Source organism: Volvox carteri (genome assembly GCF_000143455.1).
Source record: "Volvox carteri f. nagariensis unplaced genomic scaffold VOLCAscaffold_47, whole genome shotgun sequence".
Lineage (NCBI taxonomy): Eukaryota > Viridiplantae > Chlorophyta > Chlorophyceae > Chlamydomonadales > Volvocaceae > Volvox > Volvox carteri.
Window position 1 is genome coordinate 644,228 of NW_003307590.1, and position 15,215 is coordinate 659,442.

Here is a 15,215-nt window from a genome sequence, read left to right on the forward strand (position 1 = left end):
TAGCTTTGCACATAGTGGAAGAGAATTTCGACAATTTGGGAAAATATGGGGGCCCTGGTGAAGCAGCTGACCGCGTTATAGATGTGGAAGGTGCGGCAGTACGTTGGTGAAACATCATGTGGCAGGACTGGAGAGAATAGTGCAGCAGTATATTGTGAGTGTAGTTGAAGCGTTACAAGGCGTTCGGCACACGGGCGAATTTACGTGCATACCTTTCATCGTGGGCGCGTCATGACGTGTAGCATCAGTCCTCAGTTCACTTCGTGTAACGAACATCAGCATAGGTACAAGCCCTCTCGCTTGGAGGGATATGCAAACAAACATCATGATAGGTAAACTCGCACGCTACCGAGCATTCAACCGAGCACGCTACGAGCAGTCCTTGTAAGGAGCAGCATACCACCCAAAACGCTGGTGTCGGTATCGGCTGTTCCAAAAAGCTGTTCCAAGCCATCAGCGGCGTCCATGTCACCCACACGGCTCTGAACGACTTTCCTGTTCTTATGTTTAATTTGTGTATGTTATATTTAATTTGCGTCAGTTTGTAATGTGACTTTAGTCGGAACAGGGTGCTGTTTGCGTTGCACTACCAAAAGCAGGCGCCTCTTCTTTTTGGAAAGTGCTGCTTCGCCAGACGCTTCCTCTTCCTGCGGCCGTTCCATGAGCCCGGTCTTGCAAGCAAAGTTGTATGCTTTCAGTTACGTCAAAACAGCCACCCATTCGTCCAGGCCTGCTGCCGCGTGCGGCTGTGGCCACCATGCCCTCCGGCGCAGCGCGCTGGCACACCGCAGCCTTTCGCCAAAAAAATTACATACACTTGTACAGGCGCATTTTGAGAATTGCACGCGCGCATCAGCACGGTAAATTTCGCGCCTGGCTTTCGCGTCTTGTACGGATGTTTTATTCGGCACAGTACGACCGGACACATTTCTGTGAAGGGGCTGCTTAACAAGCACTGGGGTCCTGGTTAAGCAGCTGACCGCATAAGAAAAGTATATAGATGTGGAAGGTGCCGAAGTACGTCGGTGAAACATGTGGCAAAACCATTTTATGATGTAGGATGGATACTTGAATCCCGCGACCAATTAGATTTCCGGCCAGATTCCTCCAATCGCCTCTAGGTTCACACTTTGTGCACAACCCATCTAAGGACAACACATTCTTACGAGTGCAATTGGCAACAATTACACGCAAGGTTTCGCAGCATGCTAGCCTGGCGCCACACAAAGCAGACGACAGCAGCAACCAGGGCAAGGTTAACATCCTGAGCGAGAATTTTGTTCCTCTGGTGGAGCTGCAGCCGGGCCAGCGTGGCATTGTAGTGGAGGACTCAGGTGGACTCAAGCTCTCCGATCTACACACCGCGCAACTTGCCATGTTTTTGTACTCTCTGGACTTGAGGGAGCTGTACAAGAAATGGTACAAGAAGAAGGGTGAGCAATTGAGAGGGAGCTGGTCAACAAGGCCCAGGCCATGGTGGTCGGCGACACCCTGCAGTGCAAGTGCAGTGAATCGTGCTTCCAGGATATTCTGTGGTGAGCGTTCAAGGAGGAGGAGGAGGATGAGGCACTTCTCGAGCACTGCAAGGCGGTGCTGAAGGACACGAAGAGCACACCCGGCACACCGCACCAGGTGCACACCAGGTGCACCACATCATCTGTGAAGCCAACACAGCGGTGCACAGCCTGGATGATGACACGCTGTGGCAGCTCACTCCTGACGGGCCGGGAGGCGTGCAGGAGTTGGCTGAGGGCCTCGGCCGTGTTGCTGTGGTGTCTGTGGTCAAGATGATGGCCAAGGATCTCCTTTAGGTGCATGATGGGGCATCGCTGTGCCACGGTGCGGGACGACAGTACACAGCAAGGGTTGAGAGGGTGAGCAAGTAGGTTATGGGACTGGAGGAGGCTACCGACTGGAGGGCTGTGCTGGGGGAGGCCACACGAATGTTTCAATGTTTCAGGGAAATCGGGAAACCTCTTCGGGGGTACAAGAATCTTCAGAACAGTTTCCTGTTTTCCCTGAAATATCTGAAACAAATGAAACTCTGCAGCTAATTAATGATAAAAACATTCAAAATGGCCTGAAACAGCCTGAAACAAGAGCATCACACTGTGGAAAACCAAATGGGATGGAACACACTGCACAACACCACTCGCAGGCCGGAACGGGACACCCCAGGACCCCCTGTCAGTCAAGGGGGCGGGGGAAGGGAGGGGAAGGGGAAGCAGGCGCAAGGATGCAGGAAGGTGGGCAGTGGCACACTGGTGGCCGCTGTTGGAGCAGCCCCCCTCCCCCCAAAAAATGCTTACCAGCCGAAGCACTTGCTGAGCAGTCCGAGGATGCAGCACATTCTCGGGCTTCAGTGCCTCATACTTGGACTCCAGTTCCTTGTACTTGGACTCCAGTGCCGCATACTCGGACTTCAGTGCTGCCTTCTCGGCTGCGGTTGCAACCGTCACATCCACAAGCTTGTTCCACAACATGTTATTCTCATTATGCAAACATGCCAATTCAGCTTGCACAGCAGCCAGCGACGCACACACATCACCTTCACTAGTCCAAGTATCGAACCCAAGAGCACTGGGAAGGGCAAACATGATGAGGATGGGCACTGGGAAGGGCAAACATGATGAGGATGGGCAAAATGGCATGAATTCAGTTTTTTTACAAAAATAGGCAACACCGTGCAGGATGTAATTAATTTGGGGGGCATCATCTTACCCCAAACCCCGACCCAAACACTCACGGTTTTGAACCATGACTATGAATGAGTTCAAGGCCGGCAGCCAGGTCGTCAAAAGTGGCAGTGAAGACCATTCTGCGGACTACTCTGAATTGCGAGGGGTTGGTCCGTCTGGAGCCCCGAACCACGTCCAGCCCTGCATGGCGCAAGGTGCTGAGCTCCCTCATCATCGGTTCCACACGGTGGAGCTCCTGTGTCGTGTGCCAAGCCAGCAAGGCAGCCATGCGCTCCTGCAAGGCAGCCGGAGGATGTGAAAGCTCAAAGATTGTGGTGATTGTGAATCACCAGAGCACCCGATGCCTCTGGCTCTGCGCAATTGATTGATATGATGTAACACCAGGCAAAGAGTACTCAGTTGGGAGATGCCAGGGGAGCTGATCCCTCTCACATTCCTCCCCCCCTCGAGCGAACGTCCTCGGGCGCCCCCGGGCATATCCCGTAGGAGTTTTGGTTGTTTTGAGATCCCGTAGGATTGTGTATTTGTTATAGTGACATTTCGTCAGTCCCCGTCTGAGATGGAGGACTTTGTTTTTACTCAGCTGGTAGACTTCTCGCCCACCCGGGCATCCACCTTTGGGGTAAGAGTATGCTGCATCATGCCTGGTGTGCGATATGTTCGCAGCCGGATTCGATCCGGGGAGTTCCCACCTCCTAGCAATTCGCACCAATGTAACACCAGGCAAAGAGTACTCAGTTGGGAGATGCCAGGGGAGCTGATCCCTCTCACATATGACACCTTGTTTGGCCTTCATAAAGTAAAGAGACACAGCATGTCTGTGTCCACATAAGTTCATGACTGAATGTAGAACCTGAAGAGAACAGCCGCAGAGGACATCGGTAAACGATCTACATCACCTGGTCTGACAAGGTTCAGGTCAAGGGCTTACTGGGGGCCGCTAGAGGACGTGTTTTGCTGCAGATGCTAGAAATTAGAAAGTAGAAATACCAAAAAGTACAGTATGTGCCAATGCCCTCAGAAGGGTACCCAAAAGATAATAATGTTATAGGTAAAGTATCCATCCATGTCCAGTAGCTGTCCTTGATGGCAATGGGTCATCCAATTATCCTCATGTTTCAGGCTGTTTCAGCCATGTTCCAGCCGAGTACACGATATGGATCGAGCAGGAAAGGAGGATGTTTCAATGTTTCACATGTTTCAGGACTTTCATGAAAGTGGTTCGGGCCCAAAGGACTTTCCTGAAAAGCCTGAAACATTGAAACATTCCAAACATCTGCAGGCTCATCCCAGCAGGCCCTTGAGAATATGTGTTTCAGGGGGGTTGGAACATGCCTGGACCAAGCCTGAAACAAGCCAAGCGTCCCATAGGAGGGTTCCCAGCGAGCCATGAAGGCCTGGGCCCTGCCCATGAACAAACATCAGAGGCAGCCCAGGAGGAGAGGGATAGGGATAGGTTGAGGAGATGGATCCGATACAGGTTCAGCTACCCGTGGGTCTGTGACCCATGGGACAGCCCCTTTCCCAGTAAAGGCACTGTGAGCACGTGGTGTGTGGTGCCAACCCAGGGCTGCATGCAGCCTGCAGGGATGCTCAGGTTTCATGTCCAGGCATACACATACGCCGGCACAGATATGTCTCTGCATTGGCAACAAGGTGGCAACGAGGCCATCACTGGGGCACCACAGGATATTGCCACACAGTCACATGCAAAGGAATCCTGTCGGCGGGCTCCTGTCACCCTGTGGATGTGGTGGCAGGTCGTCACCACCCTCACGGTGGCTTGTCATTTCTGTAGGTGGTGAGAGCCAGTGTCGGTGTGTAGTGTGGGCGGCTGCAGTTCCTCAGGGCCATTGTGGTGTTGTTGGGCCTGTGCATCTGGCCTGGTGGCCTTCACTGCTTTCTATAGGAAGCTTATGTTCCTCCTGGCCTTTGGTTCCTGGTGTGGTCTTGGTGGCTGCAGCCCTTGGTTCGCCGCCTTGTATAGCAGGCCAAGCTGTTTGGGCCTTGAGACTCATGTGTGTATGAGCCAGCTGCCCTGTAACGTCTTGGGAACACTACAGCAGGAGCACAAGCCTAGGGGATTCACACACAATACTCAGGCAGTCCTCAATACCCCCGTTCATCGCGGTCAGCCAAGTGGGATCCCTTGTCTGCCTTGAAGAGTTGTTCAGGTCCCGCCTACCTGGACAGGTGCCATGCCTGGAGTCCAACAGGATGTGGACATGAGCTGCTGCTGCCTTTGGTCTCTTACAGGATTCCTAAACAACCAAAACAATTAGGGTTTCAAAATCATTACAAGGCAGTGGTGTTACCAGGGTTCAGCCCCATGGGACTCATGTGTCAAGGCATTCAAGTACCGGCCATGGCACTGGAGCCTCACAACCATCAAATCATGCATATGGTTGTGAGGGTCCATAGCACTGGAGCCTCACAACCATCAAATCATGCATATGGTTGTGAGGGTCCATAGCACTGGAGCCTCACATGTTCCAGGAGGAGCCACAGAAGGGGTCACTAGGCATTGAGGAAACACATGACTGGGACCTAAGCCTAAGAAACTGTTATTATAACAAGCCTGCTGAGTTAATGGGGAGGCCACAGGGAACCCTTCTCTGCAGCCCCAGACATACCAACCCGGTAATCATGTGCTACTTCTGTGTGCAAGCAACTGTACACGGCACCCTTGAACACACCTCATGACTATGGTTGTTGGTGCATTAGAAATTACAAATAATATTACAATTAAACTAATTAGAATTCTAATGAGAAAGTTAGAAGACCCCTTGAGAACAGATTAGAACGTTCTAATGTTGTACACCCATTAGAATGGCTATTCAGGCCGCCTCTGCAGCCTGCAACGGCACATTTTTCTAGGAAAAATGGCTGATGCTGATGCTGGGCCATCAAAACCACCAGTTTCGAAGACTCCTAAAGCAACATACACTTATGGCAACAAGGAGCTAGACGCTCCAGCCTACACGGAAGCCCTGAAGAGTGCAAAAGCAAGAGGCAGTGCTTCCTGGTGGTCGTTTTTCACCGTGATCTTGACAGAAAGAGTCGTGAAGCTGAAGTGCACCATTTGCAGCGAGGTGCTGGGTGCCAAAAATCCGGACTGTGTGTTGGGTGTTGCTTTGCAGACAATTAGGACTGGACTCTTGGACTCTTGGTTCAGGTACCAAAGATGTTGGGAAGGCGTACGCAGAGACAGTTTAAGACAGTTTAAGACAGTTTAAAGGCGAAATTAGTGACCCAGAGGTCACTTCGACCGGGGGTTTGGCTGAGAAGTCCTGCTTACGGGTGTCGTAGCCCCGTAAAAACCGTTAAAAACACCTGGGTTAGCATCTGCCGTAACCATGGTGAAACTCCGAAGTGAAAAGTCCCCCTCCCTGAGAAGTTACCCCAGGTCTTCTAATATTATTTCTAACGTTCTAATTAGAAATAATATTATAATTAGTAGAGAACGCCTGAAATTCTAATAATTTCAACAACCCTACTCATGACCCACCCAACCAACATGCCTCATAATGCTGTTGGAACATGCGAGCCCTGAAATGGAAGCAAGCTGAGAAACACACTATTTGGACAGCCAGGGCAGGAACCCCGTTGCTGGCCAGCTTGACCGGCACCGCAACCAGCACACACACACACCTCAACCACTTCTCCATGACCTCCTTAAGCCCCTGTGTCTGGGTGACAAGCTCCTCCTATCATGGACGTCATTCTACACTAATACAACAATTGCTGACTCAAGTTTCAATACTACATGCTCAATGTAAATGTGTACCTTGCAATGGTGTAAGGGCTGGTCCGCCCTTGAGAAGCATCTACCGACCTGGACCGACTGCTGCAGCTTTTGTGCTGATGGATAGTACCGGAGGCCATCCAAACAAGAATGTCCTCTCACAAAATGTGGGGCCAAGCGCAAATGGAGGGTTCACTGATGCAGGCAAACATTAGGGGCAGGCCGAAACCAAGCCCATGCAAACACCCTAGACCACCCAGATTGAGCCTACACAAACACGGCATGCACCTGTTGTAACCTCCCAAAGAACAAGCTCCACCACAAGCAGCCAAAGGAAAAGGCCAACGAAGCCTGAACACCCGGAGAAACACGTCGCAACCACTACAGTGCTGATGGGAGGTCGGGGTCCAGTTAGGGAGCCTGCACAGCATCACACCGCCATCAGAGTTGGCCAGAAAGGGCTGGTTCAATGGGACTGACTCCCAGCCCCGATAGGGAATACCAAAGGCACCTCCCCTGCTACCTCATCACGGCACTGTGGCGGTGTCGCCTGGTACCAGCCCCCTAAACGCGCCCTCCACAGGTGTGTTGATCCATATTAGGCCACAGTAGCCAGCACAGATCTGGCAGGTCGCCGCCATGGTGCCCCTGGCTGGCACCTCTCCCCCCTACCAGCCCCCACCCCCTGGGCTGTGACCTCTCGTGTTACAACTGCATGCAACCCACATGCAGTTACACCGCAATAACTAGCCTTATGTCCACAGCGCTACGATAAGCCAGCCCTTAAGGGGGCAGCAGCCTTGCGGCATGCCCGTGGCTCTGCACGACATGTCCATGAATGATGCATGCAAACACCGCGCATGTCATCATGGCGCCTTCCCCTTGCCTTGGCAAACCAAGGCCCTGCCTTCTGCCTGCCTAAGTCAGCAACTTGCAGGCAGGCACGCACTCGCACCTCTTCACTACTAGCCGTGCCCGCCACGCTTTGGCTCAGGAGTCCGGCTTCGTTCAGGCTTTGGCATGCCAGCACCCGCAGCACCTGTCCCGCAGCACCTGTCGGGAGGTTGGGGTGGAGGGATGGGAGAGCTTCGATAGTTGGGTCACCTGTCTCTGACTCATCGCGTGTCACGAGCGATCGAACCATGCTAGGGTGAGGGGCTCCTGTGTGGGTGCAACAGCTCCACACCGCCTTCGTGCGGCCTCCCCCGGCACAGCCCTCCAGTCGGTAGCCTCCTCCAGTCCCATAACCTACTTGCTCACCCTCTCTCCCTCTCAACCCCTGCTGTGTCGTGTCATTCCGCACCGTGGCTGGCAGCGATGCCCCATCACGCACCTAAAGGAGATCCTTGGCCATCATCTTGACCACAGGCGCCACGGCAGCACGGCCGAGGCCCTCAGCCAACTCCTGCGCGCCTCCCGGCCCGTCCGAAGCGAGCTGCCGCAGCGCGGCGTCATCCAGGCTGTGCGCCCATGCGTTGGCTTCACAGATGACGCGGTGCACCTCGATGAACGCGTCTGGTGTGCCGGGCGTGCTCTTCATGTCCTTAAGCACCGCCTTGCAGTGCTCGAGAAGCGCCTCGTCGTCGTCCTCCTCCTCCTCCTTGAACGCTCGCCGCAGAATATCCTGGAAGCGCGATTCGCTGCACTTGCACCGCAGGGTGTCGCCGACCGCCATGGCCTGGGCCTTGTTGACCAGCTCCCTCTCAATTGCTCGCCCCTTCTTCTTGTACCATTTCTTGTACAGCTCACTCAACTCCAGAGAGTACAAAAACATGGCGAGTTGCGCGGTGTGCCGATCGGAGAGCGTGAGTCCACCTGAGTCCTCCACTACAATGCCACGCTGGCCCGGCTGCGGCTCCACCAGAGGAACAAAATTATCGCTCAGGACGTTAACTTTGCCACGGTTGCTGCTGTCGTCTGCCTTGTGTGGCGCCAGGCTAGCATGCTGCGAAACCTTGCGTGTAATTGCTGCCATTTGCGCTCGTAAGAAAGTGTTGTCCTTAGATGGGTTGTGCACAAAGTGAGAACCTAGAGGCGACTGGAGGAATCTGGCCGGAAATCTGATTGGTCGCGGGATTCAAGTATCCATTCTACATCGTAAATTAATTTTTGATTCCTAAATTGTCGAATTTCTCTTCCACTAGTTGCAAAAGCTAGAACCGCCATGCTGTACGGCAATGTTTTTCGCAAGGCAGTTGTTTGCAAGACGCCCGGAGGGCCCTGACTCGAAGTGAGCCCCACCCTGGAGTTAGTTGGTACCGCTTTCATGTACTTCCTCAAACAAACTGCTTCTCTAGTACTGTGATGTTTCATTTGTTATATTCAAGAACTGAACTGAACTTGCAAGGCGCCACCACAGTTGCCGGTGCCATGAAAGCGCAACCGTCCCGGGACACAGCCTGGGGCGAGCCGTTATTGTGTGTAACCAAACGAACTCACCTGATATTGCAGCAGCAGGCTGGATGAAGGTCAAGCAAGCAAGGAAGGATAGGGTTCGTGGATGGACGGGGGCACATATTGATCGTCAGGGGTCTGGGACATGACATTGAACGATCGAATGTTATACCACGACTTCAAAAACGTACCGATTGGCGGATGCAGATCCCGTGATAAGCCCCAGATACTACATCGAAGCCCTCTGCTGCTTTTGTGGGCACAAGAACATGTCTAGCATGCCTATATGATTATATGTAGATAAGGGGCACATACGGTGTGGGACACCAAGCAAGGGGCTTGTTTGTTTCGTATGTGTAAGTACGTCCTGCTACCAGCTGGTGCCGTTTTCTCATCGTCAGCAGGCAGCCCCTCGCCTACCAAAAGACCCTTGGTGGTGCAAAGGACACGTGCGTACTGGCAACTGTCTAGCCACACGCACGCATCTGACACATTCGTTCCCAGGACGCCACATCACGACACATTATTCCCATCTACCCAACAGTAATAATAATCAACCCAACCACCTAGCGGTTCGCACAACCATGCACCTTACCCCCCCCGCTCTCACATATATATGACCGAGAAGACAGGCATGTGCGCCTAGGATCCATGGCCTCTTCCCCTGCTTTACCATGAGCAAAACTCACCATCCATTCCTTCTCCCACATGCAGGTGTTGCCTCGTACACGCGTGTCAACTCCTAAATCACCTATCGAATAAGTCATACATCCAGGCATCCATCCTGGCCTCGTTCCGTCATCATCTCTATGTAATATCGATACCCTGCGGCAGGATATCCTGCAGCAGCACGAACTGTCGTATTTGTACCGCGGTACCGCTATGCACTGCACGCGATTTATGGTTATGCATGTGCCACAACACCACCGCGCACATGCTAGCTTTCAAGTTCTATCCAGGGTATGATTGGACATGCATGCATAGCAGCATACATGCATGTTGGTAATGCAAGAAGTTATTGTCCACGCAGCTGCTGCCTGTACGCTGCAATCGTTGATGTGCCATGAAACTTATAAAAGATCCAAATGTTGAATCCGAACAAATCTTGCAAAACATAGCCAGCAAAGCAGCCGCATCTGCTGCCGCATAATAACCAAGCTTTCAAGACATGGCCAACAAAGCACCAGCGGATGCTGCCGCACGAGTAAGCCAGCAGTGCATGTACACGTGTGCATCTTTTAACATCGAATGAATTTATATAACCTGACGCGCCACCCCGCAATATTAGCTAACATCAGCTGGCCCATCGCCACTCGTGCATCATGCCAAAGTACGACAGCAAAAGCGCTCTTCTGGCAACATCCGACACAGCGGGGGTTGGATTTTCCAGGGCCATTTATCCACCAGTTCTTGCTTGGATACGGCATAGCAGCGCGCTGCTTTGCCCAGCCATCCGCACCGCATCGCCCAGATAGAGCTAGGGCCTGTGCACCGGTAGATACACGTTATCCATCAAGCGCCCTACCTGCAGAAACAAGGACCGACGCCACCGACCCAGCAGCCGACGCCCAACAGACCATTCCCTCCACGGTACTAAGAGCTCGTCCTTCCGCCTTTCCTTACCACCGAACGAGACCCAAAAGAGATGACAACCATGAATGGTGTGTGACGTGCTTGCATGAATGCAAAAGTTCCACATTTAATCCTCATCATGTCGGAAGCGACGGAAACGCTGCGGGGAACCGGAAGTGCTACAACTCTCACACTGCAAGGAATACTGGGATTAGGACATATCCACAAATCGTATCATATGAAAGCATTTATTGCTTGTATAGGTACAAATTAATTACCGCATTTTTACTTTATATGCCTAATGTCTCGCTCGTCAAACCTCCTCACGCGCGCATGTATGTATCGTCGCCCAGAATTACTCACTGCTGCTGTACTTACCGCGACTCATTGCAATGAGCCCGCTGGCAAGCTGGCGCTGCTACGCTGTTTATTTCCAACAGCTGGTTGCTAGCTGCCTTTCTCTTGCTGTCAGTCATCTGCTATGAATCAAGCCGCTTGCCACTGTTGCATCTATCATCGCCACCGCCCTGTCGCCAGCACGTCGTAGCGGCTCCTCCACGCGGCCGGAGGTGGCGCAATGAGGCCCTGATCCGCCCAAGCGAATAAACGTTGCATGTGCGGCCGGTAAAAGTCGACCAGACGAGCAACGGCATGGCCAAAAGGACTGTCGCCATCAGGCAAGAATGCTGGCTGCTGCTCGTGCTGCTGCTGACCTTGCGGATCAATATCCCCATCATAGCTGCCGCCGCTAGCTCCGGCTCCCCCTCGAAGCGCTGCCGCACCGCCGCCACGCGCGCCACCCACTGTACCATCATTGCTGCTAGCGCCGCCACGAGCGCTTGATGAGGTTGAGCGGGACATGGCGCCGGAGGGCGTCAACCATCGCACCTCGCCCTTCTTGCGGGCGCACTGCCAAGACTGGTAGAGGACATGACGTATAAGAGGAATTGGTAAGAAGGACGCAAAGGCAGGGATTAAAGGCAGGGGCATCCATGCGCGCAAAAGGCAGGATGCAACGCAAGCGGGCAAGCGCAAGCTTGGCGTCTACCTATCGAGTGTCTTTCCCCTGTTTGCCTTTGCATATAATACGACGACTGGCGTATGTAAGTGTGACGGATGGGTCAGCCATCGCATGCGGATAAAGATGCTATCTGGTGTTCAGACAGTTTGCTTTGGAACCGTACTGCCTCAGATGCCAGCAGCCACAGCTGCCTTTAACCAAAGACACTTAGCTAACGTAGCTGCTTAGGTAAACCTAAGCTACAGCAAACTACCACGTAATTCCCCGACGCGTTCTGTGCGTACCACCTACACAGATACGGTTTTACATGGGTCAGGTGCGTGGACGCGAGTGAGCCACTGCTAACCTCCTACTTACATAGCAGCCTCGGCTGTTGTACACGAGTGCCAAGCCCTCGGCGCTGTAGTTGCCAGGCTCTGCACCTAGGAAACCCTCAACCTTGCGAAGGACAGCCAGCGGATCTGCCGCCAGTTCGTCCGTGTACAGCACCAGGAGCTGCAACGCGTGCACATCAAGAAGGAGGCATCAAAGACAGGGGCAGGTAAGTCAACACTACCGAGGAAACCGCGAGACGGGAGAGCACCTCGCTAAGCTCAGACGCCCTGGGCATTAAGGGCTCAGGTAATACAAGGTAATACAAGTCGCCTCTGCTCATTTGTCACGATATTTAATTCGTTTGCAATCGCAGGTGGGGCTGATGGCGCTGCGTCCTCGATGTCTTGCCCACCCTTGCCCTGTCATCGAGCTAGGTATCTATGCGCACGGCTGCCCTTCCCGCCGCTCCTGCTAGGGAGTAGGAGCGTAAGCACGGTTACAAGCACCCAAGGAAATGTATGTCCTCTGCTACACCACGCACTCTTGAGTTATCCCTTACAGATGTGTCCTGTTCATCACTCGTCATGCATTCAGCAGCAATCAAGCCCAGGATACCCCGCCGGCCCAACCCCGCTTTGCCCGTTTCTTTGTGTAATTTCATGAAACATACTGAGGAATCCCTAGGCAGGCCCTTGGGCCCCCTCAGGGCTCGTATGGGCCCCCAGATTACACCTTCGGAGAGTAACACAACTCGAGGTGTAGAACGCACACACATACATACATACACACACACAATACTGAGGAATCAAACCCGCCTCGGGACCCCGACCCCAGTCCGGACCTGCTCCTGCGGAAAGTGCGCCAAGTAGTTCTCCAGGAATACGTCGTAGACGGACCAGCCAAGGATGTCTACAAAGGAAAAAGCAAGAAACACTCAATGTCGGTTTGCGAGCACGCGCAAATAAAAAGAAATGGCTGGCAGTTGAACGGCCCGCAAGCCATCACCAGCCAGCCCTCCAATACCCTTAGACATGCCCAATAATCCATCCATCTACCCATCCATCCATCAAGCTCGCACTCACTCGACTTTGCGGCGCATTGCGCCGCCATCCAGTTCCCCAGGTCCATGCCTCCGCCCCAACCAGCCGCGGGCCGCTGCTGCTGCTGCTGCTCGCGGGTGGTGGCCGCACCGTACGCTACTGCTGGCTGCCCGCGCTGGGTGCCACCGTTGCCGCCGGTGTAACGAGCCGCCAGTTTCCGGCAGCATTCAAGCTTGTCCAACTCTTTAGCAACGTAGCTCTGAAACGTCTCGTTGACAACCTGCCGTTATTGGAGGTGGACGCAAAGCAAAGCGAGGTCCTCACCCTCTCACGTCTGCATTCGATCGCCTTCCGTGTCTTCTGCCATGCTAAGCTTCGCTGTTGACGCCGTATTCGACAGCATTACATTTATCAGCCACCCGTCGTCACGTGCGATATACAGCAGCCAACTAGAATCCGTTCTCCAGTCGGCGCATGTCCGACAAGCACATAGTAGTCTCCGACTCGAGGAAGCCTTTGCTTCTACATTTCGACAAACCAGTTCTTAAACCGCGCTGCTTTGGCAGCAGGTCCCGGGCCCTATTTGCGCTCCCCTTCCCATTGCAAAAACAGTCTAACCAGACAAGAGAGGACTTTGAAGAAATGCGTCAGGGGCAGGTAGGCAGGCAGGTAGACAGGCAGGTAAGCAAACAAGATGGACATTCGGAAGGGCAGCCCGACAGACACACAGACAGACAGACGACATTCCCACCTCCGCGTGGCAGGCCCCAAACTTCAAGGCCTTTTGCTCCATAAACCGACTCAGCACCCGCGATACGGGATCTCGGAGTACGGCAAGCAGCTGCGGGAGGTGTGGAGGGACAGGATGGGTGAGTGGTGTAATCGGAGGCAAACCAAAGGTGCCCGCATTCCTTGCAAAGGGTCGATAGGGCCGGCGGGTGGTTGAGCTAGCAATGCTGTGCACGTGCGTCTAATACTGGCAAGTTCGAACGGAGGGCATGGCGCCTCATGAACTGGCGTGGCTTTTAGGCCTGTCATCGGCCCGTTGTCATCTGGGTCAGTGAGGCATGGTAAATTGGGAATCGACAAGGCAGGCAGCAGGCAGGCAGAAAGGTCGGCAGGCAGCTAATGGACAGTATTCGCCTTGAAGCAATTACTCAACATCTGCCTCCTAATTGGATTGACAAAGACCCAAAAAAGGGCCCAGAACGTGCGTACGCGCGCGTCTGGAATAGCTGGCCGCCGAAAAGTGGGATCACACTGTAGCGCATACGTGTACGAATAGTGCGTGGCGTACTGTACGACAGCTACTACAGCGTCTTTAGGAGCTCGTTCTCTGGACCAAGTGGAGACGAAAGGAGCAACCCGCTTGAACCCTAGCAATGCCCGGTGGGTACATATCCAAACGCGTGGGAAGCACCGGCAAACAGAGTTTGATGTGCATCGCCGTTTTTTCTTCCTTTCACCACCGGCAGGTCGCAATCTCCACTAGATGAGATCCATATGGGTAGGTGCAAACCTGTCTAGTGTAGATGGAAAAGTGGATTTAGCGCCGTCGCTTATCTACAACGGAATTTATCTTAGTGCATCCAGCCTAAGCCGAATTGTTAAGCGATGTATATTATCCAACAAATGGATCACCGGTGCATCGGCCATCGTTAGGCTCGATCCGGCACCTTAATGTGGGCATACGTAGTGCATACCTTTATTTTGGGGTTCATAGTCTTGAAGACCAGCGGGCAGCACAGGCACGACAGATGCGTGGCGGACCAATCGCCTACTAGCACACGAGCTCGGTCCTGCTGCAGGACGGCAGAGGCATGTGTGCGTGCGTACTCGACGGCGTGCTGGTAGCCCTCCAGGTCATTATCGCAAAGCGTGGTTCTCTGGTAGTCCCCGTTGAACCACAGCGTCTCCTGTCCACATGCAGAGAAGTGCGATGGAGCGATTTGGACAAGGCGGGGTATATGCGTGTGCGCCAGTACTTCAAAGGTGGCTCCAGGTCAAATAGTGCGCGCAGCACGGTGCAGATAGGACCATTAAACTTTGGTATACTTAAAGTTGCGACATCTGTGACACACAGCATCGGTTGCGGCAATGATGCCATACTGTTTTGGCATGTGGGATGCCCAGGGATACCATGGAAACTAGGAAAAGGTGACCGGGCGTGCCGTATGAATGTGACAACAGGGTTTGCGGGCGCGCCTGAGCACGCAAGCAGATGACCTTACCTTGTTCTGTCCAACCCAGGTTATAGCCGGGTTAGACTTGAGGTTCATCCATAAGGTACTGGTGCCGGACTACAGTGGGGTTATGGTATCATAAACGGGTACACAGGTCGGTCAGTCCGACACAAGAATTGGTCAGTCTTGCGAAGCCCTGTGCAATTAAGCTCCGTGTTTCACGCCTACTCCTCCGTATGATCATGG

At 53.4% G+C, this 15,215-nt stretch overlaps 4 protein-coding genes across 4 annotated transcripts; 1 reads left to right on the forward strand and 3 right to left on the reverse strand.

Moving 5' to 3' along the window:
• Positions 1–1,162: 1,162 nt before the first annotated feature.
• VOLCADRAFT_95852 (uncharacterized protein) lies at positions 1,163–3,341 on the reverse strand (the record flags this gene model as incomplete). The annotated part of the gene is made up of 7 exons (XM_002954958.1): positions 1,163–1,294; positions 1,363–1,530; positions 1,641–1,829; positions 2,140–2,184; positions 2,310–2,580; positions 2,747–2,973; positions 3,303–3,341. The coding sequence occupies 7 exons, from the start codon at positions 3,339–3,341 to the stop codon at positions 1,163–1,165; spliced, it is 1,071 nt and encodes a 356-aa protein (XP_002955004.1).
• Positions 3,342–4,333: 992 nt separating this feature from the next.
• VOLCADRAFT_95853 (uncharacterized protein) lies at positions 4,334–4,981 on the forward strand (the record flags this gene model as incomplete). Its single annotated transcript, XM_002954901.1, has 3 exons — positions 4,334–4,500; positions 4,663–4,829; positions 4,956–4,981. The coding sequence occupies 3 exons, from the start codon at positions 4,334–4,336 to the stop codon at positions 4,979–4,981; spliced, it is 360 nt and encodes a 119-aa protein (XP_002954947.1).
• Positions 4,982–5,676: 695 nt separating this feature from the next.
• On the reverse strand, positions 5,677–9,605 carry VOLCADRAFT_95854 (uncharacterized protein; the record flags this gene model as incomplete). Its single annotated transcript, XM_002954959.1, has 6 exons — positions 5,677–5,794; positions 6,351–6,382; positions 7,400–7,497; positions 7,828–8,472; positions 8,884–8,902; positions 9,528–9,605. The coding sequence occupies 6 exons, from the start codon at positions 9,603–9,605 to the stop codon at positions 5,677–5,679; spliced, it is 990 nt and encodes a 329-aa protein (XP_002955005.1).
• Positions 9,606–10,923: 1,318 nt separating this feature from the next.
• Positions 10,924–15,065, reverse strand: VOLCADRAFT_95855 (uncharacterized protein; the record flags this gene model as incomplete). Its single annotated transcript, XM_002954960.1, has 7 exons — positions 10,924–11,328; positions 11,789–11,926; positions 12,588–12,655; positions 12,829–13,066; positions 13,538–13,627; positions 14,490–14,702; positions 15,018–15,065. 7 exons carry the CDS (start codon positions 15,063–15,065, stop codon positions 10,924–10,926), a joined length of 1,200 nt encoding a protein of 399 aa, XP_002955006.1.
• Positions 15,066–15,215: the final 150 nt, after the last annotated feature.